The sequence below is a fragment of the Poecile atricapillus genome, chromosome 3 (assembly GCF_030490865.1).
Source record: "Poecile atricapillus isolate bPoeAtr1 chromosome 3, bPoeAtr1.hap1, whole genome shotgun sequence".
NCBI classification, from domain to species: Eukaryota; Metazoa; Chordata; class Aves; order Passeriformes; family Paridae; genus Poecile; species Poecile atricapillus.
In genome coordinates, this window is record NC_081251.1 from 116,516,355 (window position 1) to 116,543,002 (window position 26,648).

General features: G+C 49.6%; 1 protein-coding gene across 2 annotated transcripts in view; it reads left to right on the forward strand.

Annotated features, from left to right (window-relative positions):
• Positions 1-26,648, forward strand: part of SLC24A3 (solute carrier family 24 member 3) — a 108,709-nt gene that overhangs the window by 31,860 nt on the left and 50,201 nt on the right. For both annotated transcript variants that reach the window (XM_058834914.1, XM_058834915.1), the window contains exon 3: positions 22,887-22,963. In XM_058834914.1, coding sequence (XP_058690897.1) covers positions 22,887-22,963 — 77 coding nt within the window. The remainder of the gene's footprint in view (positions 1-22,886; positions 22,964-26,648) is intronic.

Sequence of the window (26,648 nt, forward strand, 5' to 3'; positions counted from 1 at the left end):
GACTCATCATTTAATTTTAAAAATTGTTACAACTGTAGTTTGGTTTTGTTGCGTTGTGCTATAGGCTTTTTGGCAGGGATTTCATGGGAGATGAGGAGACAGCAGCTTGATGCTTCCCTCAAGCTTTTTTGAGACTGTTCTGTGTTTTGCCAAAGTGTACGTGATGCATTCTGAAAAAATCCATTTGGGATTCCTCAGCCTCCCACTGGGAACCGCTCTGGGGGGTAAATGTGGGACAGAGCAGATCTTGGGTGCCCCTGGTCCCCTGCTGGGGCTTTGCCTCTGAAAACCAGGGTGAGGGACTGCATGTAAACCCCATGAGGAGGGGTCTGGCCCTTCTGCTCAGCTGGACCTGGCATTCAGGGAAGCAGGAGAAGTTCTGGCTGTGTGTGCTCCATTGGGCATGATTTGTGTGATCTGCAGTAGAGTCGTGCTTAGGCGGGGTGGTCTCCAGTCCTGGGGCTGAGCTGAACTCTCCCAGTGTTTTCTGACCTGTGGGCACCAAAGCCAGGCAGAGCCACTGACGGCTCTGAGCACGTGGAATCTGTTTGTAACCCTTTCGTAAGGGCGTGTCAGAATGATCAGAAGATGATTAAAATTGCAGACCCCTTTAACAGGGGGAATTTATCAATGTCTTTGAGGGAAATAAAACCATAAGGGCCGTCCCTTTGCTTGCATCTTGAATTCACCCAAAGTTTAATTTGTTGCATTTATTTCAGTTCGTCAGCTGGGCAAGGGTGAACTCAGGCAGAGAAATGTCAGAAAATTAAGCTCTGTTCCTTAGAAAAAACCACAAAATCTTACAGCTGCACTTAGACAGAAATAACAAGGTTGGTGAAGAAGAGTTGGGGGGGAAAAGGAGATTTTTAAAGCCAGTAGATTTGTTTTTTTTAGTTGCTTTCAGGTTTGGGAAAACTTTTTGAGCTCTTTTCTGCAAACCTGAGGACTCAGGAGTGCTTTTTGATTATTCAGTTTTTCTGGTTTTGTTTTTTAACTTGTGCGTGATGAAAATGGGTTGGCCCCTCTGGCTGTGTGAGGTGGCACTGAGCGAAGGCTGCCAGCCCGTCCTGCAGGGCAGCTGGCACCTGGCCCTGCTGCTGCCTGGGACAGGAGCTGGGAATGGGGGTGAGGATGAGGAGGGAGCCAGGATGGAGTGTCCCCTGTTGAGAAGCACTGCCTGGTCTGGGGCTGGCCCTCTGGGGGGTTCTGTCGGGTGGGGAGGTCTCTGGGGCGCCGCTGGCTTCTGTCCCGCGTACGCGGCTGGGCTGTTGCTGTGGCAGGATGGGGAGCTGAGGGCACCTGGGGGCTGTGGCCCTTTCCTCCCAGGTGTCCCCAGCTGTGGTGCTGGGGGCACTGTGCAGAGGATGCTGCGCTCAGAGAGCCACAGGCATATGGCAGTGCTAGGAGGGGTTTCCATGGAAACCTTTCAGCAGCATGACATCACTGGCGCTGTCACATTTAAGCTTTTCAAGGCTTTTTGGATTTCAGGGATTACATAACTTTGGAGGGGTTAGGCTGGGGCTTGGATCTAATCAGTATTCAGGGTCTTAGTTGAATTAAACTTTTAGAAAAGCCAAACACCCTAATCCAGAAGTGGCCAGCAGCAGCAGCAGCGGTTTTCTGGTCATCTCGGACACTTCTGCAAGCCCTGGAGCCTTAGGGAAGGCAGAGCCCCCCTAGGCTGGGGCAGCAGGAGCTGCTGGGCTGGGCTGGGGCGCAGCTGCTCACTCACACCCACCTTTATAAATGTTTGTGTAGCTGAGTCAAGGTACTTTTGCTTGGAGCAAAAGAGAAATCTTCATCTTGCTTCTAGGTATCTGTAATCATTTCCTAATAGCTGCTTGTGTTTCTCGTTCTGCCCAATAACTTTTCTTATATGTGAACTCGAGGAAAATACTCTGTGGTTTTCTGTTAAATGTAACTTAGTGTTTTTGTTCAAGACTGAAGCCTTGCGGGAAATTTGGAAATGTAATAACTTCTAGAAAGGCAGTAAACCCTGCACATAACGCAGGGAAAGTCTTGGAAGAAGATGGATTTGTTTTTAACCACAGTACAACTGCTGCAGACTTGGGGTTCCTGACTCAGCATTGCTGATGGGAACAGTTTACAGCAATGAAAGGCAAGTTAGTTCTAGGATTCCCTGGAACAAGAAGATCCTGGGTTGGACAGGAGTGACTTGTCTTGCTGAGGGGAGGTGCAGCATGAAAAGGGGGGGAGAGACTGAAATCCAGAGTAAATGCTATGAAGACCCCTCCTGGTGTCTTTCTTCCAGCTGGGCCCAAAGCTCTTCTGCTTGCCAGGGTCTCAGAGTCTTGCCAGGCTCTCTGCTGCTGGGCCACAGGAGCCAGCGTCTGGCAGGCCTTGGAACAAAATCCCAGGCTGTTTGGGGTGGGAAGGGACCTTAAAGCTCATCTCTTGTCCCTTCTGCTGTCCCAGGTTCCCCCAAGCCCTGTCCAGCCTGGCCTTGGACTCTTCCAGGGATTGGGCAGCCACAGCTTCTCTGGGCACCCTCTGCCAGGGCCCCAGCGTCTTCATTGTTAAAAAACCTTTTTTCTAATATCTGATGTAAACTCGCCCTCCTTCAGCTTAAAACCATCACTCCTTAGCCCTGGTTAAGGAATGAAGGACGTTCTGTTGCAGCTTTGGAGGTTTCTCGAGTGTTACCTGAGGGAAGGCAGCTTTTAAGCATATTTATATTTATTTGTGTATTTATTTATTTATCTATTTATGTTACCAAAACACATTTGTGTATGTCAAAAGATGTATCATCTGCCAGAAGGGTGTCATACCTAGAATATGATTCATAAACCAGATGGCATTTGTCTGCCTCTGGAGAGCTAATCTCCTAATCTGTTTGTCTTTTACTTTTCATATTGTGTATGAAAGACAACTGTTATTTTAAGGAAAAATTATTGAGCTCCCCCTTTTTACTTAACTGATACCATTATAGTCCACGTACAAATTTTTGTTTTGCTAACAAGAAATTTCTGTGACTGCCTCCAATGAGAGAGTTATCTGTGCAGGTAGCAAGAAGGCTGTAGCCTTTCTTTTCTGCAAAAGATTATATTTAGGGAAGATCAGGCAGCTTTCTTCAAGGAGTCAAAAATGTTGCAATTCAGTAATTGTAGCCAATAATAATTGCATGCACCTTGTTGAATGGGTTAGGTATATTCAGTAAGACAGGGGTCAGCTGTAATGTCTCCAGGGCACCCCTTTAGGAGCCACTTTACCCTGTCATGCTGTGCCAGCTCTGATCTGGTGTCCTGTGCTTGTGTGGTCTGTCTGCTCTCCTTTGCTGCTGCCACCAACAGTTCTTGACTCCTGACAGGAGCACCATGGGGAGAGGTTACATGGGGAGAGGTGAGGAGCCAGATGGATTTTATTGCAGCCTGGGCATCCTCAGTGGTGCTGTCCCCAGCCCTCACCATTGTGCTGGTGATGGCTCAGAGGGGGGACAGCTGGACCGTGAGGGGTGCTCAGAGCCAGCTCTCCTGGCAGGCAGGCAGGCATTGGCTGTGGTGGATGGCCAAAAGGAATGAATGCCCGCTCCAGTGCTGGCTCCTGGGCCCGTGGCACCGTCACCGAGCTCGGGTGGCTCCACCATCCCACTGCCCTGGGCTCTTCCCACAGCGCAGGGAGAGGGTCACTGTTGCACTCTGTGGTCTTAAGGGCATGTGAGGTAGGGAAATGATGCACAGGGTGAGTCCATGCCATTTCCAAGCTCCCTGGGAAACCACCAAGGGAGTAAATCAATCCCTCAGGCAGGATCTGCGCTGCCCAGCTGCATGGCCCTAAAGTTTTATCCTCCTGCAGAAGCAGGCAGCTTGGGAACAGTTTAGTAGGGGAGTTCATCCAGATTTGGGTCCTGGGTTTGGTCACTTTCTGTGTATTTGGTGACGGTTTGTGTACAGGGGTTGGAAGGCAGCTGTGAGTTGGGATGGAGGGGAACCGGGCTGCCGTGAGGATGAGCACAGCAGCCAGAGCTGTGAGAGGGGATTCACAGCACAGCTCCTGGACAGAGGGCAGCCAGTTCCTGAGCTCTGGCACGTCAAGCATTTCCAGCAGGGATCAGAAAATATTTGTGCCCCATCCTGCAGCTCTACCAAGAGCTTGTTAGGACTGCTCGCTGCAAGTGTCAGCACACCGAGGAAGGAGCTCCGGCTGGAGCAGGTAAATGTAAAGTGCTGGGATAGTCAGGGGACTGTGGAGGCTCAGAACAAGAAACCAACACCTTGGTCTTGTTTGGTGCAGTAAGTAAAAAAAAATAAAGTGCTATCTAATCTGTGGATACCCAGGGGCTAGCACTAACCTGGTGGGCAGGATTGGCACAACAGCAGGGGGTAGGAATGGGCAATGGATAAACACAGGCTGGAAACAAGTTTCTAGCCACAAGATGGGGGGTGTGGAAGAGCTTCCTAGAAAGGGTTGTGAGGGAAAACCAGCCCAGGCCCAAACTGGGAGTGGTGAGGTCCCAGCTCAAATCCAGGGTTGTGCAGTGTCCTGGGGTGACTGGGAATCCGTGCCTCGGGAGCTGAGGGGTCCCAAGGACCCTGTGGATGCTCTGCTGTGTTTCATTTCTGAGCTGAGTGGCATTCCTGGGGCACCAGAAGAGAGTGCTGGGAGCTCAGTACTCAGGTGGGAACACGTTTCTCTTCTGTTTAATGAACTGCCATGAGGCTGAAAGCTAAGCACGGCTCCAAGTAGCCCCATCACTCTGTAGGCTGGTATCTTCATGTGCTGAGAGCGCTTCATCTCCTAGAAAAAACATGTCTTTAGCTTGGAGCCCAGGGTCCCCATGTGCTCACCCACGTGTTGAGAAACAGCTTGCAAATCATTATCTGATTGGCATCCAGCCACTAAACTTCCAGTGACCTGCCTGCTGATATTATTTTGTGTGCTGCATTCTCCTGACATATCTTTGTTGAGCGTGTTGTATTGTTTTTGGATTAAATGTGAGGCTAAACAGTAAAAACTGCAAACAGCCGCCAAGGATGGAGGTGAAACATAAACTTTGCGGCTGGTGTTGGAAATAGGATCTTTGGTCTGGCTGCCCTCTCTGGAAAGGGGCAGGCTCGCTTGAGCAGGGCCAAAACAAAGCACACTTGACCTTTGCCATCCCTGGATGCCAGCTCAGAAGGCGTTGTATGCAGAATCTGGCTATTTTTGGATCCTGCCCCACAGAGAAAGTGCTGCAGGTGAGTGCCTTGGTATATTTAGGAGGTGCAGAGAGTTTCTGCAGTGGGCTAGGCCAGAGGTTGGTTTTGCTATCCCAGCCCCAGCAGAACCAGTTGCTCTTCAGCAGTTACATCTGAACTGAGGAGTCTGATAGGCACTGACGGGACCTGTCTCCTGTGAGTTAGTCTAATGTGCTTTTTAAATTAATCTAAACTTTTTCATTTAAACAAATCTAAACCTTTTGGTCTCTGCAGTCCACTGAAATTCAACACCAACATAATGAGTGTTAGCCATCTCTGAAATCCCAGGGAGCTAGGTTGGCTTTTTGTGTCACACAGGTCTCATCAGATGTAGCACTGGCAGCCAAAATCAATGAGCAGAGTGGGAATTTTGGAGCTTATCGTTCCAGATCTGCCACCAGCTGGCTGGCTGAGACTGGGAGGACCTTTTTGCACATCTTGTTCATTCAGAGAAGATGCAAGTCGATCCTGCTGTCCGTGCCAGGCGCAGCAGAGCGTGGTTGGATCTCGGGTGAAGCCTCCTGACTCTTTCCTGAGCAGTGAGGATGTTAACCATGTGGTTTTTCTGTCCTCATGGCCTGTTCTGCGTGGGGAAAGGTCTAACCTGGAAAATGCAGTGGGCAGGAGTGGCTGATTAGCAAATCCCTGTCGTGTCTGGGAGGTGGCAGCAAAAGGCAGATCGCGTCCCTGCGCTCCTGTGGCAGGTGAGGGCGGCCAGGCATTACAGGTGGAGCTGTAAATTGCACAGTAGGCAGGAAAGGACCAGTGAGAGGTGTGATTTGGAAGTGCTTTCATATTCCCAGTGTTTCTGCTCATGAACTGTTGATTTTTTTGCTGTGAGTGACAGGACCTTAGCAAAGAGTCTGGGGATTCCCTCCATGGCCTGGTGCCAGGGAGATCATGGAAGGTCAGCTTGGGTAAAGCCTCGTTGGGGAGCTTGACAAGCACTGAAATACTTCTTAAATTGAAATTTCAGCATTAGGGAGTTTTGTTGGTTCTTTCTTCTGTTTGAAACACACCTGTTGTTAGAGATGTTTCAGCCAGACCTGCTTGTTGTTGTCCCTGACATGGGAACAGCTAAAGCTTCACAGATCCCTTGCAAACCTTTCCAGGTCCAGTTTAAATGAACTCATTATGTTTCAGCTTGGCAGCAATAAGAGGAACAACAGGGAAGAGGGAGAAATCTCGGAGTTAAAAGAGATTTCAAAAACACCTTAGGAAATGTTCCCAGCCAACCACAAACCCTCCCTGGGGATCCTATCCACATATTAGAGCTCCAACTGCGTATATCAAACAATTGAAAAAGGAAAACTTGGCAGTGCTTGGATGGGGAGCAGGCGGCTGTGCTGGAATGGCAGAGAGCCTGGCGGGGCTGACCTGTCACGGGCCGGGAGGCATTTCAGGAAACTCATCGGAAAATGCAGGAGGTGGGGATGGTAATGCCTTCCCCAGGCATCATCCAAGGGTGTGCTGCTTTACAGATTCTTTCCCTGTGGCTGGGGCAGAAACATTCTGCTTTACCGCTCGATGGAGCCTTGCTGTGGGAAAAGCACAGAGTGTGTCCCGTTTTCGTGGCTGTGGCACAGTGTCAGTGTGTGCTTTGGGAAGAGTGTGTGCTGTGTGGGGTCTGGGGCTCTGTCCCAGCCACCTGCAGACGCCTGCACTGTGGGCCAGGGAAAAGTCAGGTGTGGAAAGGGAAAAGGGGGGAAAATGCCAGAGTGCTGGCTGGGGCTAACTCCTTGCACCAGGATGTTCCTGCTCTGGTTCGGCTAACACTGGGGCGGGGTACTTCCTTCCACCCAGTCACTCCGTACAAAGGGAGATGGGCTGGGGTAGTTCTGGGGGGTCAGATGCTGCTCTCAGTCTCAAGACTGAGTTATGGCATTGTCAGTGAGCTGAAGTGTATGTCCCAGATTTCCATGAGAGTAACCGAGCACTGGGAAGGGTCAGATCCTCTGTCTCTGCAGTACCTGAGCTGTATTCCATGTCCAGGTCCCCTCCAAAGGGTCCAGACCTCTGAAGTTGTCTTGTTCCCAGCTTGCACCATTGTCCTGGAAACCAGCCTGCCCTGTATGTTTCAGGCTTCAGCTGGGTTAAAGCAGTCAGCAGAAAAGCTTCCCTTGGTTTTGGTTTGCTCTGGCTGAGCCAGATTACAATAGGGAAATTCTCAGCAGAGAGCTGAATAAAATCAGGGCTTTTGGAGGCGGGAGGGAGGCATTTAACAAAAATAATTTCATTTTCCATAAAAGCTGTGTGGTTTGGGTCCCATAAAATCAGGCTTGAAAGGTTTTTGTTGGGGTTTGGAAGGGGTGGGGTGGTTTCTGGTGTGGTGCTGGGCCCGGTGGAAATGGGAGAAAGTATTTCAGTCTGTGAGTGTGAAAGGCAGTCCCTTGGAATCTGGCGAGTCACTTCACCCCCCTGCAGCTCCGTGCTGCTCAGTGGAGTGACAGGGGTGGTGCCTGTGCCGTGAGAGGATTAGTCAGCTCTTCGCAGCAGTTTTGGGAAATCTTATGGAAAGGAGCCTTAGCAGTGGAACAGATGGGTATTTGTGATCAAATACTTGGTCGCTTCTTGCCCCTTCTGAATTTGCAGCTGCCAGCAGGCTGCTGTGTGCCCTCGTGCAGAGCACAGCCATCCATCATTCTGGAGCTGGCTTTGTGGAGGAATGCAGGGGTGCACTCACCCTGGCCAGCACCAGGCTGTCACCCTCCTGGTTTGGTGACTTCAGTCCCAGTGTCCAGGCGGTCGGCAGAGATGTGCTGGGTCACTCTGGTCACTGCTGTTACACAGCAGGTTTGGGTTTTGTTGTGTTAATTATCATGGAATCATAACATCCTTTGGGTTGGCGGAAAGCTTTGAAGGTCACCTGGTCTGGGTTTCTCTGGGGCTTGAGCAGTGGCACCTGGAGGGTGCCTGGGGCTGTGAGAAGAGGAGGGCTGAGTTACCCTGAGCTAGGGCAGGGAGATGTGGCTTCCTCCAGCTGTGCTGTCTGTTGGAAGGGCATGTTTGGGTCCATGACCCAGAAACATTCCTGTTTTCCAGCTCAGGAACTTCTGTGCCTCTTTCAGGAAAGAGCTGGAGTGTCAGAGCTGGCAGGCTTGTCTACCCAGCAGTGCTTTCCTCTCCTGTTTGCTGCTGGGAACTAACAGTGCAGGGAAATAAAGCTAGTGTAAAGATACTGTGTCTGGCCATGTTTGCCATGTTCCACAGAATAGCTGGGAGGGTTTTCCTGGGTGAAGAGCTGTGCCTTCCAGTCTCATTAATTAATATTCAGCTGCTCTTTGGTGATACTTTGCTTTGCTAAACCTTGCTTGGAAGTGCGTTGTTCTGTCAGGGCCCGTAGCAGAGGTGCTGTCAATCCCTTGTGTTGGGTGCCTGGCAATATCTGTGCAATATTTTGCTTTTTGACCAGGCCATAAGAAGCACTTTGATGTGGCTGGTTATTGGGTATTGGTGGCAGATGTAGGGCTGTGCCACACCTCAGGACAGCGGTCATTCCTGTCATGGATCTCCTGTTCAACTGTGCCGTGGTTCCAGCAGAGCCCAGGGATGGCCAGCACTGGTGCTGGGGCTGTTTCAAGGATCTCTGGGGTCCTGCTGTCATTTAGGGCTGTGTTTGTTTCAACAGCCTTCTTACAGTTTGTTGTTGCTGATGTTTGCACGCTGGTGAGGGTGATACTGATCTTGGAGGTGTTTGTGGTTGTCTCCAAGAGTTGGTACTGAAGGAATCTAGAGAGAAGGTGTGAGGGCTTCCATGTGCCCTGAAAAACAGTAGCCTTGGGTCACTAGAGAAAGGCTTTCCTGCAGATCTTGCCCCCAGCTAATTCCAGTAATTATTTCATTACCAGTGCCCTGTGTAAGTAGCTCTGTGCTCATCCCAGATTACAGCAGCACAGATCCAATTCCACATCTGGGGGTTTCCATATTGTGTTTGCCATACAGCCTGTCTCCTGGGGGGGCTGCTGGCAATAGTTTTAGCCAGTTTTAATCAAAGCCTTTCATTGCAAACCCAGCTTGTAGTGTGTTTGGGATGAGGAGTATTCCTCACCATGTGAACTCTCTGAGGGCAGTCCTGAGCACAGGGGGAGGGGGTCAGGAGTTGTGGCCTCTGTTATTTGGGGCTTTTTCCTTTCTCAGCCTGCCGTACTGTGGGCAGTGGCAGCTGTGCACCCCTGGCAGGAGGGAGGTGGAGGGGAGACTCTCCTTCCCAGGCATCAGCAGAGGCCTCTCAGTGGTGGGATCAATATCCTGGAGCTGTGAGAAAGAGACAGAGAGTGTCAGGAGGCAGAAAGGAAAAAGAGAATGATTTCTTTTTTCTGTTTGCTACCTGGGTTGCAGGAGGGGCAAGGCATGGGCTGTGCTGAGGGCAGCGGGGCTGTGGCTCTGCACAGGGGTTGCAGAGGCTGCCTGGACTTGAGCAGAACCCCCCAAACAAGAGCTGACCCCCCATCCCAGGCTGCTGTGTTTTAACCAGCACACAGGAACAAACCCTGCTGCCCCTTCCTGCAGAACAATGGGATTGGTTTGCCAATACCCCTGCAAATACTCATTTTCAGCAACTCTCTTCTCAACCCTGTTACCCTGTAATAATCTTTGCTGTCTGACTGATGTGGAATGATAACTGGGGTAAGGAAATGAGCTGCATTTTGAATGTCTCCTGTGTCCAGGTTTTGTGTCTTCAGCTGTAGAGTAAAAGGGATCAACCCCAGGGGGAATCTGATGGGATTAGCAGTGGCTCAGAGCTGACAGAAGGCAACACTGGAAGGTGCTGGTGGTTTTTGCCAGGCCTGATTTGTGCCCTGGCACCTCAGTCTGCTTTCAGGGGGCCACAACTGCCTTGCTGCTCCTGATTCCTTGCCTCTGCCTTCCCTCTGCATCCATTCTGCTTCTTGGCAAGCCAAATGCATTGGCTGTACGGTGGTCCCAGCTTGTTGGCTTTTAATGCCTCTGAAAACACCGGCTTCTTTCGGAGAGCAGAGCAGGAGATTTCCAAGCACCGTGGTTTTGTCATCTTGCTTTCTCTGAGATGTCTCTGGGTCTCCTGTGTGACAGTGAACTCTGCTGCTTCCTCCTGTGCTTTAGGAAATCCAGTGTAGCCCCAGAGATGCCGACACCAGCGTGTAGATAAAATGTAGAGCTTTTCCTTCACCAGCAAAACCTGTCTGAGTTGGGACCTCTTTGTTTACTGCTGTGTTCTTGTGTGGGATATCATGGCTGGGCTCACTGTGGTTTGTCCTCCACTTCCCCTGGCGGGGCTGAGAGGGGTGTAAGGGCCAAGGAAGGGCCTGGGTGTGAAACTGTGAGCACCAAGGTGCTGCTGTGCAGAGCCCTCTGATGCGCCTGTGGCTGGGCAGGGCACGGCAGAGCTGCTGCTGTGCTGGCAGTGCTTCTCCTCGGCCGGCTCCGGAGGGCCCTGCCATCCAGCAGCTTGTTAGCATGCACAGGAGTGCCTGGCTCTCAGCAATCCCCTTTTCCCAGCCCGCTGCAGCCACAGGATTCACTGTTTCCTGCCCGCTGCCCCAGGGTCTGCAGCACAGCCGTGCGCCCCGGAGCTCGGTAGTGCCCGGTGCTGTGCTGTGTCCTCGGCCTTCTGCAAACACCTGGAGTTTCCCCTGCTGCCAGGACTTGCAGCTGCTGTGCACACACATCTCTGGATCCCCGCTGGATCCTGACCAGCCAGAGAGAGGTGCTGTGCTTGGGCCGCTGCGTGGCTGCAATGACACCTGGCAATAACGCCCCCAGAGACTGCACTGCGTGCCCAGGGTCCCTTAGCAGGTGTGCCTGTGAAATGGGTCCTGCTGGGGACACACGAGGCCTTTTCCAGACTGTTTGCAGATTATTGACGGCAGGGAAGTGTAACGCTTACACAAAGGTTATGCCACCAAGGGAAACGTGGCATTTGGCTGTGTGATTGCCACTGAAATCCATTGCCCTTCTGGCTAAACCTCCCCAAAGCTCTTTGACAGTGTCTGGGACGTGTTCCCCGAGTGTGACATAGCGGTGTATAGGTCAGCAGAGGAAATCAGCCTGGATGATGTGTGGCCGAGGGAAGCCTCCTCCTGACAGGAGGAATTGCCAGGAGCAGCTCACAGCCTGGCTGGCTCGCTGCACTTGTTTCTGGAGCGTCCCATCTGTATCCCTGCTCACATCCCTGTGAGCTGGTTTGTGTCCTTTGCTGGGCTGCCTGGCTGTTCCTGCTGCCTGTGCCTTTGCCAGCCCTCTGGCTCAGCATCCTCAGTGCTACAGTGCTTTTTCTGTAGCCTGACGAAATGCAAGGAGATGCTTGCTATCCTCCCTGGCTTTGCTTTAAATGTGTTTTGTCTCCTTGCAGCCATTAATACTAAAAGCCACATGTTGTGCAACTGGATTTTCCCTATATTAATGCTTTATGGAAGGGGCTCTGGGCCACTTCTTACTGCAGCATGTATGTGCATTGTTAGGAAGTGGAGTTGGACTGTGAATTTACAGTATGGAATGGCAGAAGTTGAAGCATTTGCATTTTCCCCGTGGCTCAGGAAGGTCCTGGTCACAGCTGAGGAGCAAGTTTCCAGAGCGAATCGTAGGGCTCAGCACTGTCCTCCTCAGGTGTTTGTGCAGCAAGCAACAACAGATGGCCCCAGTTTCAACGAGCTGCTCTTGTAAGCTGTGGGATGGGAGGGGATTGATGGATCTCGTGTCACTCAGGGGCACAGGCAGCAGCACACAGTAAATATTTGGGCCCAGCAGCTGGAGGTGGTCCAAGCCCTGGGTGGGAGCCTGTCCTGGACCCTGTGGGGTGCAGGTGGGTCCCTCATCCCAGGAGTGTGTCCACAGCTGCCAGAGAAGGAAGGATGTGAGCTCATGGCCCTGGTTTATGCATCTGCCTCTTTGGCAATCTCTGGAATTTGCTCGGTGAGAATGAGGTGAGGGATTCTTGTCGATGATGTGACCCTTCTGCAGCTCCAGGCCTGCCGAGAGCAGGCAGGGGCTGTATAAAATGTGTGTCATGTCTGGCTTCCTCAGGGATCAGCCCTTCACACAAGGAGACTTTCCTTGAGGATAGGAGTGCTGCCTTCTTGTTTCTCCATCTTGGCAGGAGAGGGGGATGGGGTGATGAGGTGGGTGATATTTGATGTAAAAGTGGAATGTTTTAAGTAAGGTATTGATGGGCAAACATATCTGGGCTGTTCTTTTTGTCTCCAGCTGTAGCAGTAACATCAGCAATGCCAGCACCACCCTGGCAAGCCAACCCCTCAGTGATGCTGGATTTTGCTATAGAAAAGAGCTAGGAGGGAGGAGAAATAGTTTAAAAGCCCCCACAGATTGCTGTGCCATGGTTCCCTTCCTGCCACCCGGCCTGTCCATCCTCAGCTTCCTGCTGGCTGATGGCACCTTTGAAACCAGGACCACACCCTGGTCTGGTCTGACGCTCCAGAGGAGCACCAGAGTGCAGTTTTGGGGTGCTCAGCAAAGGAGAGGCTGGAGGCACTTCCTCTAAAGGCTTCTCATTTGTTGCCCGGTAAATGTAGGCTCTTCCAGAGTAATGAAGTTGTAAGTGTATCCTCCAGAATTGATTGAAAGACTAGTTTGCCTTTGTAAGGTATAATCCTACTTTAAAGACTCTCTCATTTGAAAAGACAATCTTATTTTAAGACTCTAGGTATTACCAAGGCAATGCTTCATTTAGGGAGGAAGGGGAGGAAAGCAGTATAATTGGGATAAAAAAGAAAATTAAAGAAGACCTTAGCAGTACCTTCATAAAACAGATGGTCCTTTCTCCAGCCACATGTAAAAGAGTTCTCCCTGTGTGGGGATTTAGATGTAATTACAGCTGCCCTTGGATCTCCCTCAGATTGTTTGGAAGAACAAATTCTCAGTGATCCACTGAAATGAGACCACCCCGGTTTTGTGACCAGCTTTCTCTTGTCATTCGAGGGAGGTGAGGGGGTTCCTCCTTCCTCTCTGCTTCTCCTTTCTCCCAGCAGACAGCAATGAATGCTTTTTCCATGTCAGCATAGGAAGTGTGTGAAAGTTTGTATATATAAAAGACATGTAAAACCTAAACCATCACTGAGAGGAACCATTCTTTCACTTCTGCATTTTGATTGCTCCTTTAAGGTGCAGTGATTGAGGCAGGAGGCTGTGGATGGGGTGTGAAAGGAGCTGCCACTGATGATGTCCCAGTCAGCACTGTCACCTGCTGTGGCGCTGTAGCCACATGAGTGTCACTGGTGCTGATCTGCAGCCCTGCAGTGATCAGGGGTTGCTGCCTGTGTCCAGTGGCCACTGGCACCGAGGAGCTGGGACTCTCCAGTGGGCTCTGCTGAGAGCATCCAGGGGCCTGGAGGGAGGAGGGGTCACTGGAGGTGTGGTCTGGGAAATGTCTGGTGGAGAGGAGTCCCACCTTTGGGACAGACCTGCCCAGCAGCCTTGTGCGGTCAAGCTCCACGGAGCTGGCCTCATCCACATCATCATTTGGGAGCTGAGAAGCGTGAGGCATCCAGATGGCAGGAATGATGTTCCTACTGTAGCAAAGCTAATGCTAATGCCCAGTGGTAATGCAACGTTCCTTGGGTATCGGTAGCGATGTTCTGTTCTAAAATGGTAATAAAGGGCACATTTGCTTATCAGTAATGAATGTCAACCCATTCACCATCATGAAAATATCCTATTTCCCCGACTTTGATAAATAGCTGCTGAAGCTCATGAATTTTTAACAGTAGTCCTATATTTAGGGGCTTTCAGTTTCTGGTTGAGATGAAAGGCGCTTCGGAGATGAAGTTCTGGAAGCACCTTGTCTTCTGCAGCCACTGGTACCTATTTAAAGCCAGTGTTGTCTTTCTGATGTATGAATAGTATGTTGACATTGATTGATGTGATTTTTATGCTGGAGATTGGGCTCTAAGCCTGCCTGTCACCATAAAGCAAAATGAATAACTGCAGAGGGACCTGCCGTGTACTTTGCTTCATCTGCATGTGCTGCATGTTCGCTTTTCCCCACAGTCACAGAATGAACTGAACCACATCTTCTTCTGCTGTGTAGGAACCAGCTGGGAGGAAAACAGGAAAGCAAAGCTGAAGTCTGTCTGTGGGACCCCAGAGGAAAGGGCAGGACCCAGCTCTGCCATGTGGCACAGTACAGAGCAAAGCCTGGGTATGGCTTTTCCAAAGATCTGGACCCTGACGGTGCTCGCTCTGTGGCTCGGTGCCCTGAGCAGCACTGAGCTCCTCAGGGACACTCTGCTGGACAAAGTGAGAGCAAGAAGGAAGGGTGGCACTATAGAGATAATTACAAAGGAGACAAAAATGTCTCAAGCTTCCTGTGCAGTTCAGAAGCTGAGATGTGGGGAACAGAAAGCATGCATTCTGTCAGGGCTGTGCTGGAGAGCCAGAACCCGCAGTTTCACTGACCTCAGCCCTCTGAGGGCACTGATTCCAAGGGGTGTTGTGACAGCCTTGCTGCTGGAGTCACACTGCAGCAGATTGAAGTCAATTGGAGGTCCTTAGTCAGTGCTAATTGTTGGAAAGCAATTAGTTTGTTTAGACAGGTTCCCATCCACAGAGGATCTTGCTTGCTGCATCCTCCTCTTTCCACAGCCATCCCCAGTTCCCAGCTGACTCTTCTCAGCAGAATGGTGTGCAGTTGCCCCAACTCTTTTTAGAAATAATGTGATTCATCCCATTTCTTGGGACAGCACATGTCTTAATCTTCTCTGAGATGGTCATTGCCAAGTACATGATGAATGCATTGTAACACTGAGAAAATTGGTGAAATCTCAGTCTGGAGTAAGGGAGTTGCTGTGGCAGGGTAATTAGTAGGCTGAGAAACCTTCCAGTTGAGCCTGAACATGATGAACTTCACAGTGCAATAGCTGAAAAATGGGATTAAATAATGCCCAGACCATTAGCAGGTAACTCTGGGCACCTGTCAGGTGTGCTGGTGGTGTGAGCTGAGGGTCCGAGGTACTCTTGGAGGAGCAGAGTGGTGTTTAGAAATCCCAATGAACTTGAAAAGGTGATGACACTCAAAGGGCACAAGTGCCCTGCGCTGTGGGTTTCAGCCAGGTGGAGAGCTGACTGCAGCTCTCTTCCAGAAAAGCTGGGCTTGTGGCTGATCCCAAGCCAGGCTGAAGCCAGAGCCCTTGGGATGCCTTGGGTAAGGCTGGCTATCATCCTGAGAGCCATGCTGCTTTGTCACCTGAAAATCCCCACCATGCTAATGTTTACACCCCCAAGAATTCCCTTCTAATGTATATTCATTGCCCTATCAAAGTAAAGGATTGCTCTAATTTCCCTTTTATACACGCTTTAGGTAGTTGTAGCATTTTAACCTTGCAATCTTGGAATGGAAATTTTCCCTGCCAGTTTTATATGCAAAGAGCAAAATGATGGATGTCTGAAGCATGGAACTCTCTCTGATTTGTTAAATATAATTTACATAAGATTTTAGTGCCTGAGCGCTCTAAGCACCTTGTGTTGGGATGGAAATGGGAGAGGAAAGGATGTCTTTGCTTCTGTTGTGGCTGAGAGGGAAGGGACCAGATCCTCTTCAATGGAAAATCCTAACACACTTTGGGGTCCTGTCCTGTGCTCCCCAGGGTGTCAGGACAGTGGCTCCCTGGCATGGCAGGGCAGCCCTGCCTTTCCAACCAGCTCTTGGCCTCTACAGGAGACAGGCCATGTGTACTCATTATCCAGACTTAATCTCCAAATAATGGTAAACACTGATTATATCAAAGTAAGAAAATAGTTAATGGGATGCCTAATGTAAAACAACAAAGAGATTGTAATAGCCTTAAGAATTTATACATTCAGGGCTGCTTAAAGCATATTAGAGCTGCTCTGCTGATGAGCCTGGACCATTCAAACGCTGACATTCATTTGCAGGCAGTAAATCCCTGCCCTGATGGCATGTGGGAGGCACAGCCCATGGCAGCCTCCAGGCTGAGAGGGCAGGGGTGGCCTGGAGCAGAGCCTGCTTTGGCAGGAGGGCTGTGTTGGGGGCTGGACTCTGTGACCTTGGAGGACTTTTCCAGCCTAAGGGTTTTGTGACTCCAGGGTCTCTGTCCCCTTACACCCTCTCCTGGGCCAAGGCGCTGTGCCTGTGCCCGTTACAGGTGCTCACAGTGGCATCATCCTGCTGCTTGCTGGGCAGGGCTGCCTTTGGCTGGCCCATGTGTCAGCTGCCTCTATTCCTGGACCACATGCTTGAGCCACAACTTTAAACATGTTTTTGGCAAAATCCAAAAGTTTGATTCTTTGCAGAAGGTTGTTTTGTTTTGTGTGTGTCAATCCAGGTTCCCAGTCACTCCCCCCCTACAATGGGGCTAAGACTGAAGCAGACAGGGGAATTTGTTCCCCTCCTCTGAACTCATGGCATCCCTGCATCCAGTACTTGGGATGCTGGGAGATTAAAAAGTCCCTCCCTTTTCCTCCCAAGGGAAAAAGATAGGTAACAGCAGCATCTCTTCCTTTCCAGGTGGCTTTATAGAAGTGCTTCTCATAAAGTTGCCTTTTTTGGTTAGTCTGCCCATGGATATGAACACCATATAAATATTTGTTCCCCAAAATAAAGCTAATGAAAGAGGGACTGTATTCCGTTCCAAATCAGAAGAAGTCTGGGAACTCCAGAATAGCTGTAATTAAGCCAGTAAGTTATTAGGAATTTCTGGCAGTTCGTGTGAGGACAGGAGCCAGCCAGGGATTTGTTCTTTTCTTGCTGTGGTTTTGTTAAGAACCTTCCTTGTGCCAGCTATTTCTGACCAGAGTGTGTGGTTGATAATGGATCACTTTGCAGAAGCATTGCATTTGTCAAGGGAAACATCTTGATCCAACAGCAGCTGTGCTGAGGTCTGTAAAAGCTGTCCTCTGGCAGTTCTGCTGATAGCTCCCTGTGCTTCCTCTCACAGGAGCAACTGCTGCTCGGGATGAGGGCGGGGGCACAGAGCAGAACAAAATCTACCCCAGAATCCCACAGAATGGTTTGGCTTGGAAGGGACCTTAAGGCCTATCCAGTCCCACCCTCTGCCATGGACAGGGACACCTGACACTATCCCAGGGTGCTCCAAGCTCTGTTTAACCAGGCCTTGGACACTTGCAGGGATGGGGCAGCCACAGCTTCTCTGGGCACCCTGTGCCAAGGCCTGGCTGCCCTCACAGGGAAGAGTTTCTTCCCAGTATCCAATCTACCCCTGCCCTCTTTCAGTTTAAGCATATATTTTTTTTATTTTTTTTTTTATTTTTTTTTTTAAGCAGCTTAACTATATAGCATGGTCAAGTGAAACACAGGAATATAAAAGCTCAAAGATCCTGGGAAACAACTGCCAGATTCTTACTGTGACAGAAATTAGCCCCTGTACTGAACAAAGGGAAGTATAACCTTCTCTTTAAAGGTCACTTGCTGCTGTTATTTGACTTAAACTCTCTCTGAACCATATGCTGTTGCATCTTATTTATTATTTCTGATTTCTCCTACATTTATGTTGAGATATATTTGCTTGTTGGCCTTGGATCTTGATGTGCCTCTGACCTTGCAAGCGACTTATTCGCAGTGAAGCCAGGGCAGAACCTTTTTGACTTCACAAGGGCTCTGCTTATGTTTAGGGGTTTGTTCCTTCAAGACTACTTCCTGCAGAGGAGGAAAGCATCAGGAGAGCGTGTGTGCAGCCAGCCAGCGTAGAGAAGGGGCCCCACGATGGAGCAGGACTTGAGCCTGGGGGTGCAGTGCCACCCAGCACACAGCCAGGAGAGTGCAGAGAAAAGGGGGACCGCACAGTGTGGGGTGTGCAGGGCTGGGCACTTCACGTGCCTCTTTCAGAGGAATTGCATTTTGCAATTTCTGCACAATTCCAAACATGTGTAATTCTGGAGAATTGGCAGGCAGATGTGCAAGGAATGACAAGCAGCTCAGCTGCTGGGGACGCGCACAGAACCCCGCCTGTGGATGGTGTGTGCATGTTTGCAGCCCGGTGCCAGGGCCTGGCCAGAGCTGCCCTGCTGGAGCTGGAGCTGGTGCTGCGAGGCACAAGAGGAGCTTCCCGGGAGCTGCCATGCGGCTGCTCCCTGGCTGCAGGGCCCTGGGGGCTGCTCTGCCCCCTGCTTTCAGCCTGTGATTTCTCTCGACTGCTTCTCCAGACTAGCAGGGAATAATGTTTGTTCCCACTTCCCTTGCAAATGAGCTGCCAGTTCTGAATTCCCCGTGGTGTACAGGGTTCACCATCTCGTGCACCACTTCGTATTTCTCCATCTTCTCCCTCCTTTCTTTCCCCCAGCCCACGCCTGACTTACTCAGTGGAAACGCAGACCTCTCCCATTTTATTCACACCACCCTGATCTGTCTGGCTGATCCCAGCGAGAGGCACCTGTGAGCAGGTACCTGGCCAGGCTCAGCAGCTTCAGCAGGGGCGCTGCCACCGCTCTGCCTCTTGCTGCCACCTCTGTTGGATGGCTGCTGTCTGTGCCCCCAGGGGCTGCTCCAGGGGCCGGGCACAGAGCCTGGAAAAGCCACTGCCAGGTGTGGGGTGGTGCCTCTGGGCGTGCTGCATGATTTACCCCGGGGGCTGTGCCCTGCTCTGCTTCAGCTGCTGGTTTGCAGCAGTTAAGTGGAAACACGAGTGACAAATTAGCAAAATGTTTTACTATTGATGTATCACCATAGTTTGGCTCTCCTTGCATTTTAGCTCATGCCACTGCAATGCAAACACCATTTTCACTTGGTGGACAGTAAAACATTTAGATATATATATACACATGTATATATATAAAAGAAAAGGTACTCACCCTCGCTTCAGAGAGAACTTGACTGATCTCACTGATTTTAAAGGCAGCTAAAGATGTTCACAGTCCCTTGCCTGTGCTGTGTGATTTGACATTGTTCCCCATGGGAACAGAGTTTGACAGGGTTTGGTGTGCTCAAGCTGCTCTCCAGGCAGTGGGAGCTGTGAGGCTGCACAGATCCAGCATTTCCTGAGCCCCCTCCCCTCCTGTGCTTGCAGGTTCACCCTGGCAGGTCCCTGCTCCCTGTGAGGGACAGATAGCAGGGAGGCAGAGCTGCTGCTGTCCAGGGGTGCTGCTGGAGGTCAGGGAATTGGATCAAACACTTTGCAGACAGGTGCTGAATGTGATGTTGTTGTTAACCCCGAACCCAGCAGCAATCTTGAGCTTGAGTTTAAAACAATGATTCTGAGTGTACTGGGAGAAAGATAACTAATTGCTTTAAAGTTTACTTTTGTTTCCCTGTGTAAAAAGCTATCAGCATAGATGGAAAAGACGTGGCCTGGGCTGATGTCACAAGGTCTGCTCCGCTAATATCTGTCACTCATAGGTGACAGCAGCAACATTCGCAGAGAAAGAATTGTGGGGACAGCAGGAGAAAACAGACCAAGGCTGTAAATTTGCGTGTTTTCTGTGCTGGTAACTCACTGGCCAGGCTGAACATCTTGTGTCTCTTAAAGCAGTGGGAGATTTCCCAAGGGTTTTCTTGTCCCCAGAGTACATACACTGGCTAGCAATATAAAGACTTCTTAAAAAATAAGTGGATGTCACAGCTTGTAGAACTATTGATCCAGTGCAGTGCTGTGTTTTTGAAAAGCAATCCTTTTGGAGAGGTGGGAACATTAAATGTGAGAGGGAAAGGAGTAGCTGGGAAGAGGGGTGTGAAAAGTGCCACCCCCTGAGCAATGGTGGAGCAGCACCTTCCCTGCACACCTGGCCCGGGCAGAGACAGGTTTGTGTTGTGCCAGCCAATCCTCTGAGTGCAGTGTGATGCAGAACCTTCTACAAGTCACCTGTGGCCAGGGCTGAACGGGGTTCCAGCTGTACAGAATTGCACACTGATTGAGAATAGCAAGACAAGAATTCATTCTATTTCATTGTATTATGACTAAAATAATTTTCTCTTGGCGGGTGCAGATCCAAACTTTTCCTCTGAATCTGGCCATACCCTTGTGATGGTGTCTCTAAAAGGTGTGGGCTCCATGTCCTGCACAGCAGCCACTGCCTGTCGGAACACCTGGAGTCAAGTGCGAGAGAGCACAGCTTCTCACACCTACTGTTCCTGTAATATTTATCATCTGTTCCTGTAATAGTTAGCTCCCTTTCCAAGGCCAATCCATACCTTGCTAATGGCCATTTAATTCCAGTTACTTGCAAATGCAAGTAATCCTGGGATTAATTCATAGTTCTACAAGTTGCCCCATTGCAAGGTAGAACCCCTGGAAGGAGTATTGTGTTGAGCTGCAGACTTCAGCCCTCGATTTTCTGGGAATGTGACCCTCAGGAGCTGAAAACTGAGACTGAGTTGTGTATGTCCAAGGGCTGGAAACCCCTGGGAATGTGCTGGGTGCTGGGCTGCTCCTGGAATTGTGCCTAATGCCTATGCAGGAGGTGACTGGGGAGGTGCTGAGCTCTGTGAAGATCCTGCCCTTCTGCTGCTCCGGGCTGATACCTGCTAAGTCTGCAGGACCAGGGTGGATTATTAGGCAGAAGTCTTTTATTCTTTGAGTTTAGGTTCATTGGCAGGATGGCTGGGGTTTTTTTCTGTGCAGTCAAAATAAACCCAGCAAAATCTGCACCTATTTTCTGTACAAAGGCTGGGGACTCTTTAAGCGACATAACAAACTGTCTGAGCTTTTATAACCTGCTAAATAGGGCAGCTGTTGTTGGAGTGGTGTTCCAGCAGCACCCTTTATTTCTTCTTAGAAAGGAGCTCCTGTGTTTTGCAAAGCTTTCCTCTTCTCTGTACTCATCTGCACCTGATGCAGCTAATAAAAATGCAGCAGATTCCAAATTTGCATACATTAGTTTATAATTGCATGCTTCCAAGTGTAAGCCACTAAACGCGTCTGTGTTGGGACGATGCTGGGGAGGATGTGCTGATGGACATCTTGGATTTCCTCTGAAAAGGAGGTGCAGTTCCTGCCGGTGTGGGGTGGGAACCTGCACCTGAGGGAGCATTGGGCATTTCTGCTGCACGCAGGAAGGAGGGCCAGGATTCCCAGCCACCGACGCTAGAGACAGCTTATGCTCTTTTTGTGCTCTTCTTTCCCTGTCTGCTTCTACCTTAGGTGCACTTCGGGCTCCTTGAACCTCCCAGAGACTCTTGATAAAGCGATTGGATTTTTATCATCTGTCTGTAATGAATGTAAAATCTCAGAGGCAGCTGCAGGAGGAGGGGAAGCACACACACGTGTGTTAGCAAACCATTTTGCATATTGCTGCAGGCAGACCTTGCCATGTTTCCTTCTCTCGCGGACCAGGGAACGGTCAGGAATGTTTCTTAAAGCTGGGAGGGAAACACTGGGTTTTCACATAATGACGTTTTGCTGAGGCAGGATGAATCCTTTCCCCTGATTTACCTTCATTGTCTCACAGCTTCCATAGTGTTTTCTGTTGCTTGTTGGGGTTTTTCTCGACCTCGTGCTGGTCCTCATGCTGGTACCTCCCTGGCTGCTTCCTTAAGCTGCACACCTAAGGGTGTTTGTGGCAACCTCTGCTCTGGCAGCTCTACCACAGCACACTGGTGATGGGGTGGGAGCAGAAGGCAGCCTGGCAGGACTAGTTCTGCCTCGGAAGGAAGGAGTCACAGCTCCTGGTGGATGAGTCCTGACTGGCGGTAAAAAGTCACAGGCATCGCTGGTTCTCATAAAGAAGGATATTGCTGTGTTCCTCCGTTATGAGTATTTTAAAGATGCTGTCTGTACTGCTCCAGTAGCTCCTGCTAGTTTGTTAGGACTCATTATAGAATTTATCAGTCCATAGGAATACAATTAGCAGTAATAACCTGAGCCTTTGGGCAGAAGACTGTATGTAAAAAAGAGTGTTTTCTTCTTCATGTGCAGTGCCTGGGTAGAGCTGTTGCTTGCATGAGGAAAAAAATAAAAATGTAGCTGTCTTTTGCTCAGTTAGTGCTTCAGAGGCAGCAAAACTGGGAGAGTGAGCCGGATTGTTTTTCCATTTAATCTTCTGTGCAATTGCTAATTAAGTTCCTATTGCTGGAGCTTTATTAATGCTAAAGATGTGAAAGGCAGTTTGATTTTTTCCAGCTGATGGCTGAATGTGAAGAGCTGACCATTAGTAGAAAGCTGTTGTTCCAAAATCTGGAAGTACTGAGAAGCACTTGAGCGCTAGAGCATCGTCTTCACACTCTTGGTTTATAACCCAAAGCCATTCCTGCAGCTTAATTGGCAGGCTGTCCCTAAGAGCTTTATAATCCAATTAACATCCAGAGCAGTAATAAAGCATTTGAGCAAATGGAGGGAATTTGTCTTTCAGTGACTTACGACAGTGCATTTGCAGCAAAGGCTGTGAAGTGTGTGGTGTGTTCCTCTCAATGGTTCTGTGGATTGTTGGGCAGTGGGAAGAGAGCTCCCAACCCCTCCAGGAGATGCTGCACCTGCTCTGGACAGCTCTGACTGCTTCCCTTGAGGAAGGAGGTGTGCTGTGCTCTAGGGGGGGTGTCTGTCCCCCCTTGGGCATCTGTGGGTCACAGGGTGGTGCTGGCCACAGAAGGAAACAGCACAGTGAACTTTTGGGGAAGGTGGTTCCCGAGGACAAGGTAAGCTGAGCCACAGGGAGGTGAGGCAGAGCCTCAGGCAGGCGGCTGCAAGGCTGGGCTGGGCAGCCTCTCGCTGTGTTACTGAACAGCACATGGGGTGGGTGTGAGGAGCTGATTAAACATCTGAGCTTTCTTTCCTCCTTCCCCGCTTTTTGCAGCTCTCCATGAATTCCCCAATGACATCTTCACGAACGAGGACAGGAGACACGGAGCTGTGGTCCTGCACGTCCTCTGTGTAAGTGTTGTGACTTTGCCTTTCTTGTCCTGCTGGTATGGACAGGGCCCGGTGTGCTCCAGAGCTCTGACTGAAGTTATTTTCTCTTCCGTGCATTTTCATCTCCTGTATGGACTGTGAAGTCAGGGATGTGATAGTTTTTTGTTCTTGGGATCTTCTGATAAAAAGGACTCAATAATGGACGGATGGTTTAAACTCTCTTCCTGTTTTCATTTCTTCTGCAGACACTGTTAGCATGTCAAGGCTATAGGAAAGAGAAAGCAGTCTCTGAAAATGGGACATTTTGGCATCTTTAAGATGAAAACTAAATGTCAGAGAGCTAAAAGATACAAGAGTTCTGTAAGAAGTAACTCTGTAACGCTCTGAAATGCATGGGGTAGAATTATTGACATAGAAGTATCTGTGTGATTGCATGGATTGGAAGGTTTGCTTTATCAGCTCTAAGGGTTGCATTGGAGGCGTTCTTAAGCGGCTGCAAAAGTACCTGCTCCTAATGAATGTTTAGAAGCTTTTAACAATTTTTAGTCAGCTTAAATGAGCAGTCACCACTAGCTGTGAGAAGTGATTCATGATTTCTTTTTTGAGTATAAATTAGATTGCATTGTGTATTTTAATGTGAGCCCTCTGTGTTAGGATTTTATTTTGGCTAAATAGCTGCAGAAATTTGTTGAGTAACGTTGCTATTGACCGTGCCTGGCAAGTTCAAGAATCCCAAGTTTCCATGGAAACATTGAGCTTTGAAATGTTTTGGAAACTGAGCACTGGACCCAAGCTGGATTTTTTATCACCAACAAGAATACTCCTGTATAAATGTGGTTCTGAATGCGCTGAATGTGCCTTTAACACGTATCAAAATGGAGTCTGGAGGACTGAATGGTATACTTCAGAATAAGAAGAAAAATCTGTTTTTAATGAGTAGAAAAGCATCCCCTGTCCCAGCAGAAATGTACTCAGTTTCTTCCCTGCTAGCAAATAGCAAGGAGCTGCCTTGATCTGTTGGTGCTCCACTGTTCCACATCGCAGTTTCGTGGATTTAGGAAAATTTGCTGACCGCTCTTTGTCTTGTGGTCCCTGAGGTGCAGGACCTGGCTGGATTCAGCCTCTCTAGTGCTGGGATAGCTAGAGACAACCTCTTGTCAGAGAAAAAAGTGATACTCAACAGAAAACTGACACCATTTAGCAACCACCTCTAGTCTGGGTTGGAAGGGGTGCTCTTTGTGCTGGGGTAATGAACCTCCAGTTCTGTTTTTTTTACCTCCCAGAAATACAGTTACCAAATGTGTAATGAAATCAGAGCAGAAGCAGAAATGCACTTTTTTGGGGAAAAGAGGATACAGACAAGAGTTTCATTGTCTCCAGTGAGGTTTCTTCATGGGTTTGAGGAAATTGGAGGGTGAAAGGGCTCTGTAATGGTAGGGAGAACAATGCAGTGATGATTAGACATCATCACCGTGCTTCTCATGTTAGTGACCTCCCCTTAAACAGTTTCTCTTCATTTCAGTAAAAATGTTGTTCTCTCTGCTCCGCCCCTTTGCTCGTACTTTCATGTTTATTTCTGAAAGACATCAGGGCAAAGCCGGTTCACCAGAAACCAGTGGGACAGGACAGAAACTATCGCTGGGACCTTGGGGAAGTGCAAGAGGCTTCCCAGGGCATCTTGTACCTGTTGTTTAATAAAAAGGGAAAAAAGACCCCAGCAATTCTTCACAGTGGGGTTGTGTGAATTACTAACCATGATCTGATGCTTCACAAAGATGAAAGTTAACCCCTAAACACTTGAAAAGTCTAGGAAAAACTGGGCAGGTCAGCAATAGTTTTAGGTCTGAACCGAAAATACTTTGGTTTGAAGGAAAGGTGGGCCACTGAGGGCATATTACTGGTTGAGGTCATGGTGTTTAATTTCTTCTGGATACTTTTTCAGAGCTCAGCAGCTGATTGCTTCACTGCCATTCCTTACTTCCATGTCCCTTCTGAGAAGAGGCTGAGCTGCGGAGTAACTCAGCACTAAGTCGCTGGTTTGGAGTGTTCAGTTTGGAGGCACCAGGGTCTGCATTTTAAATCTGGTGCTGTTTCTGCAGCCTGAGAGCTCCCCAGCACCCAAGGTCTTCTTCTTCCAATTTTAACATTGTTGTAGAATTGTAGACTGGGTTGGATTGGAAAGAACCTTACACGTTGTCCAGTTCCAACTCCCTACTGTGGGCTAGAACACCTTCCACTCCCCCTGGTTAGTCCAAGCTTCATCCAGCCTGGCCTTGGACATTTCCAGGGATCCAGGGACAGACACAGCTGCTCTGGGCACCCTGTGCCAGTGCCTCAGCGCTCTTACAGGGAAGAATTTCTTCCTGATACCCAATCTACCCTGCCCTCGGTCAGGATGAGGCCATTCCCCCTTGTCCTATCACTCCAAGCCCTTGTCAAAGTCCCTCTCCAGCTCTCTTGCAGTCCCTTTGTGTACTGGAAAGCTTTGTAGTTGCTTTCTTAGCCTTTTCCTGGTTTTCAGTTTGTTCCAGCTGATGTCCCCGTGCAGAACTTCAGCCCTGCCATGCTCAAGGGCACTGGCACCAGCTATCCCCTCAAGACAGGAAGGAAATGGCTTTGCTGAGAAATTCCCAAGGTTTTGCCTGGCAGCCGAGAACGGGGGGTTTGGGTCTCTGCATTACCCCAGTGTTTTTAAAAGCACAGTGCTGCTTCCTTTTTCCCAGCTTCCTCCAGCAGATTTGGAGTGCAGTGCAAGGATATTTTGGGTTGCCAGTGTGAGGAGCCTGTGCACAATCAGAGCTGAGCCTGTCCACACTGAGCAGGGTGGAGGAGCAGTGTCTGTGCTCAACCATCCCTCCTGCTCCTGGCTTGGCACCGCTTCTTGTAGCCATGGGAACGGGGGATCTAACAGGCACCTGCCTCCCTCCTGCGAAGCGTTGGGGAAATGTAGGTCACCCCGGACAGGTCCTGCCTCCATCTGTTTCTGCATCGGATCAATACCCAGACACGTCTCATTCCTGCAGCACAGAGCTGTCTCCTGCGGGCGGTGATTCCTCCGGTGCCCTGGCCATCCACGCTGGTACTGTGGGAGCGCTGCTGGGCACATCGTGGTACACAGGCCAGAGTCAACCCAGCCTCTGTGGCTTCCCGCTTTGCTTGGGGTTTTTTGATTTCCCTCCAACAATGGAGTTTTAGCTGGGTTTGTAATGTAGTGAGAGTGGTTTCAGGGGTGGCCCCTTGCTAGTCCTGCCCCCTGCAGCAGGGATGGTCACCTCGGCCTTTTCCAGCCCCCTGGGAAGAAGGCAGGGCTGTAGGGATTGCTGCTTCTACGGCATTATGCTCTCTTGTGAAAAGCTTTAGCTCAGTGAAGCGAGTTTTAGTTCAAGTAGAAGACTGTCATGGGAAGCACAAAGGACCGCTGGACAAACATGAAAAATGACCATTTCTGTCCTGTGCAGTGGAACAGGTATTTTCAATAAGATACTTAATCACCTTTGATGCAGAGATTGCGTGTTTGTTTGTTAGAATCATCATTTTCAAATCAGTCCTAATGTGGTACTTAATCTGGCATTTATAATCCTTTTATGCAGGGCCGTTGCATTTTCCTAATTCTTAAATATCCTTTGGGGGAGGAGGAGTGAGCTTGTTTTTTTAAAGTATGTTGCCTGGCTAAAGACTCCCATATCATCACTTGGAGCTGAACACA